The 4,139-nt window shown below is 39.8% G+C and overlaps 1 protein-coding gene across 1 annotated transcript; it reads left to right on the forward strand.

Moving 5' to 3' along the window:
* The first annotated feature begins 1,843 nt into the window (after positions 1-1,843).
* On the forward strand, positions 1,844-3,550 carry LOC115673888 (UPF0481 protein At3g47200-like). Its single transcript, XM_030596155.2, has one exon. It carries the CDS (start codon positions 1,926-1,928, stop codon positions 3,219-3,221), a length of 1,296 nt encoding a protein of 431 aa, XP_030452015.1. The 5' UTR covers positions 1,844-1,925; the 3' UTR covers positions 3,222-3,550.
* Positions 3,551-4,139: the final 589 nt, after the last annotated feature.

Genomic DNA, 4,139 nt, shown 5'->3' on the forward strand with positions numbered 1-4,139 from the left:
GAAATTATTGGAAATCAAACTTCACTGGAATTGAAAATAAAGGAAAGTTAAAAACACATTGACGCTCAAATAAAAACATTGTAACGGACATTACACCAGTATTCACAAATGCACATTATGGATTACAAGCTTATGGAAAGACATTGCTTCAAAAGGAAAATACTTCAAAGAAAAAATTGGCAGAGTTTTGGCATGGCTGGAGCGTGCCTTCTTCCTATGCGTTCGTTCTTTTTATAATCCTTGGATCTCGTTTAGCAGTTGTTGAATTTCACTTGTAAGCCTCTTGTGTAACTACTCCACGGTTCTATGATTTCCTCCATTTCCCATAATCTTAGTAACTTCCATGTCCAAATTGCATGATGGACAAATCGCCGCTCAGTGTTCACATTATATTCTATATTAGTTTTGTAAACTAATTTTCTCTTACGAAGTTTCAGGAGAGACTGCACCGAGTAAAATTTATTTATCTCCGAATGGCATTGAATGCCCATGGTTTTAATGATAGTTTGGCACGTGAGCATGAACTGTATCTTCGCTACACAATCATACGGTGCGGTTCCTTTCCTTTCTTTACTTTTTTTTGGTGTGTGAGATCTAAGGTGAATCTCATTATATCATTATCATATGATTAACATAATTCATTACATCAAATCAACCCGATTACTTCTGGCCAAATAATTATTCCTCCGGCGGTGGCCTTTGTCGCTCTTTTGAATAATTTGATTTGGAGACAAAATGGAGATTCAAATGCATGGGAGCAAACAAGAGCTAACTACCTGGCTTTCGTCTGTTTCTCCCAAGAGTAGCTAACTACCCGGCCTTTGTCTGTTTCTCCCAAGAGTAGCTAACTACCCGGCCTTTGTCTGTTGCTTACTAGTGTCGCTTGAGTGCAAGTGGATATATATTTTTTTTCTCACGTATTTTTTTTAATGTATTGGTCAATTCAGAAGGCCATCTATTCAGCAAATAAGAAAGTTTTCGGCCCATAATTATATTTTAATGTGTTACAAGTGCAAATATCATCTGCATTTATTTATGTTCAATTTGATTTGCATGGAATAAATGTTTGCCGTAACTTTACCTCACGAATCAAAGACATGATTGAAGGAGAGAGAAATTGAGGAATATACTGCAAATAAAGAAGGACGCCTAGGATTAACTACGACAATGAGTGTTATGGCAGTTTTAAAACCTATTGCAAAGAAAGGGCAAAAGGACACTATAAGTGCCATAAGTTGTGTACGGAGATCACTTTGGTGCCATAACTTTTTTTCGGATCACTTTGGTGCCAAGTCGGAGGAAAAACGATCACTTAAGTGTCATAAGTTTTTTTTGGATCACTTCAGTGCTAAAATTTTTGAAAAACGATCACTTAAGTGCTAAAAATTTTGAAAAACGATTATTTAAGTGCTAAAATTTTTGAAAAACGATCACTTAAGTGCCAATCTCCGGCGAGCCACATCAGCTTCAGAAATTAATAAAAAAAATGCCACGTCGGATTTCCGGCGAAAAGTTGTGTACGGCACCGAAGTTGGCACTTAAGTGATCGTTTTTCAAAAATTTTAGCACTTAAGTGATCGTTTTTCAAAAATTTTAGCACTGAAGTGATCCAAAAAAAACTTATGGCACCAAAGTGAGCGCCGTATATAAGTTACGGCACTTGTAGTGTTCTTTTGCCGCAAAGAAAGTGTAAAAGAATTCTAAAACTTTCAATAAATGCGATCAAGTTTTAAAATTTATCTGATGCAATTGAGTTCCTTTGTCAATTCCATCAAATTTGACTAATGAAGAATGCCGACGTAGAATTTTTATATATATACATACTTCTCGTGCAGCCCTCAAAGCACACTCAGGCAACTTTCTTTTCAGCAGATTTTTCCCTAGATTTTAAGCCCAATCTTCCCCTTACTTTCTTGAAAAGAGAAATGAGCGGATGGTCATCTTCCATGGAGCTGCAGTTCAAGGAACAGCCGACTCTTCTGAAACCCTCCGCCAGTAACTTCTCCTGCTGCATTTTCAAAGCCCCACAAAGCCTAGTTCAGATCAACCAGAAGGCTTACGAGCCCCAGATTGTCTCCATCGGTCCGTACCACCATGGCAAGGAACGGCTAAATATGATCGAGCAGCATAAACCTCGATTCTTCTCCACTCTCCTCGAACGAACCAAGGATCGAGACGTGGGCCTTGACGACTATTTCGATGCTGTTGCTTCGAGGGAGAAAGAAATTCGGGATTGCTACTCAGAGCGTCTTTGCGAAAGCCCGGATCTAGTCAAGATGATAGTCCTTGATGCCTGTTTCATTGTCGAGGTGTTCCGCATCTTCGGGAATGTAATTAAGCCTCATCCCGACGATCCTTTCTTGGGGATGCAATGGATCTTCACCTTCCTCACAAGGGACCTTCTTCGGATCGAAAACCAGATCCCTTTCTTTGTCCTTCAAGACATCTTCGACTTATCAAAGGGCGACACAGCAGAAGAAGCCGCCAAGGGCTCCCTCAGTGAGCTCGCGCTAAGATTCTTCAACATCGCGGCTCAAAGGCCTCAGGAGCAATTGAAGAAGTTCTATGGGGTTTCCAATGTCAAACACTTGCTTGACTTATTCCGATTGAGTTTCATTGGTCATTCGGAGCTGGAACAACCTGAAGATGTCGATGTTCACTACTTACAATTGATCCCTTCAGCGACGCAGCTTCTTCGCTCCGGGATCAAGCTGACGAACGGCGATGACTCGAACTTACTCAACATCCAATTCAATGGTAGAGTAATTCAAATCCCTACTTTGACTCTAGACGATTTCATAAGCTCCTTCTTTCTCAACTGCGTCGCCTACGAGCAGTGTTACATCCACTGCTCCGGGCACATCACCAGTTACATCACCTTCATGAGATGTCTCGTGAACAAAGAAGTGGATGCAGAGCTCTTATCTGATAACCAAATACTAGTGAACTATTTGGGATCGAATGCAGAGGTCGCAACTTTCTTCAACGAACTGGGTAAGGACTGTGCCATTGATCTCGAGACAAGCTACTTGGCCAAGATAATTGAGCAAGTGAACAGATACCACCGAACCAAATGGCACGTGATTTGGGCGGGGACCAAGCGCGAGTACTTTGGTAGTCCTTGGTCCTTCATTTCGGCTGTTGCTGCCTTTGTTCTGTTGGTTCTTACTTTCCTTCAAGCATTCTATGCGGTCTTCGCATATTATCATGCCCCGAAGTAACGACCCTCGGTGACGCAACTCCGGGAAGACATGAACCTTGTGGCAAAAGGTGATCTGTGTCCGAGGTTCTCGATCACAGCCATACTTTTTTCGCTCTTGGTTTTGTAGCACATTTGCCAGTTTTCCATGTTCTAAGTAATTATATGTCCTAAAAAGAGATTGTAGTCACAGCACAGATTTACTCGCAAGGTATGGGCGTTTGACCTATGTCTACCACGAATAGTTATATAGATCAAGTCCATCTACATTATCGCTTATGTGGGTTCTATCGTGAGGCTTATATGATCAACGATCTGTTCTATCGACTATGAAATAAAAATCATGCTTATTTACATCCTCCTCCAATGCTACGTCCAACTCTACGTCAAACTCCTTTCCAATTCCGATATTTTATAGCAGCAACTATGGCTATCTACTAGTGTTGGAGCTATTTCGACCTAATGCTAATCTGGCAAAAAAGTGATTGACAAAAATAACTAAAACTTATTCGTTGGTTCTACCTCGACCCTAAAGCGATCAAACTCTCCATAGAGCAGGTTTTTCGAACATGAATCAAGTGATGGATATATTAAAAGGGCGTGTGAAAAGGAATTCGCTAGATTGATCTAAATGACAACAAGTAAATTTACTTGAAACGTAAATACCAAGGACTTTTGACCAAAAAAGAAAAACCAAGAACTGGAAAATCAGAGGAAATTAAAAGAACAGTGTAGGGATTAAAGGAAAATAAAGATAAGAACATGAAATTAATTATTGGAAATCAAACTTCACTGGAATTGAAAATAAAGGAAAGTTAAAAACACCTTGACGCTCAAATGGAAACATTGAAATGGATACTACACCAGTATTCACAAATGCACATTATAGATTACAAGCTTAATCCTAAAAATGAAATTAAAATGGAAAGACATTGCTTCA

Source organism: Syzygium oleosum, unplaced genomic scaffold (assembly GCF_021117445.2).
Source record: "Syzygium oleosum isolate NSW1041296 unplaced genomic scaffold, Sole_v2.1 Sole_v2.07, whole genome shotgun sequence".
Taxonomy (NCBI): domain Eukaryota; kingdom Viridiplantae; phylum Streptophyta; class Magnoliopsida; order Myrtales; family Myrtaceae; genus Syzygium; species Syzygium oleosum.

Bases quoted from the DNA above. Each gene is read 5' to 3' on its own strand.
- LOC115673888 (XM_030596155.2), top strand. From the start codon at position 1,926: ATGAGCGGATGGTCATCTTCCATGGAGCTGCAGTTCAAGGAACAGCCG.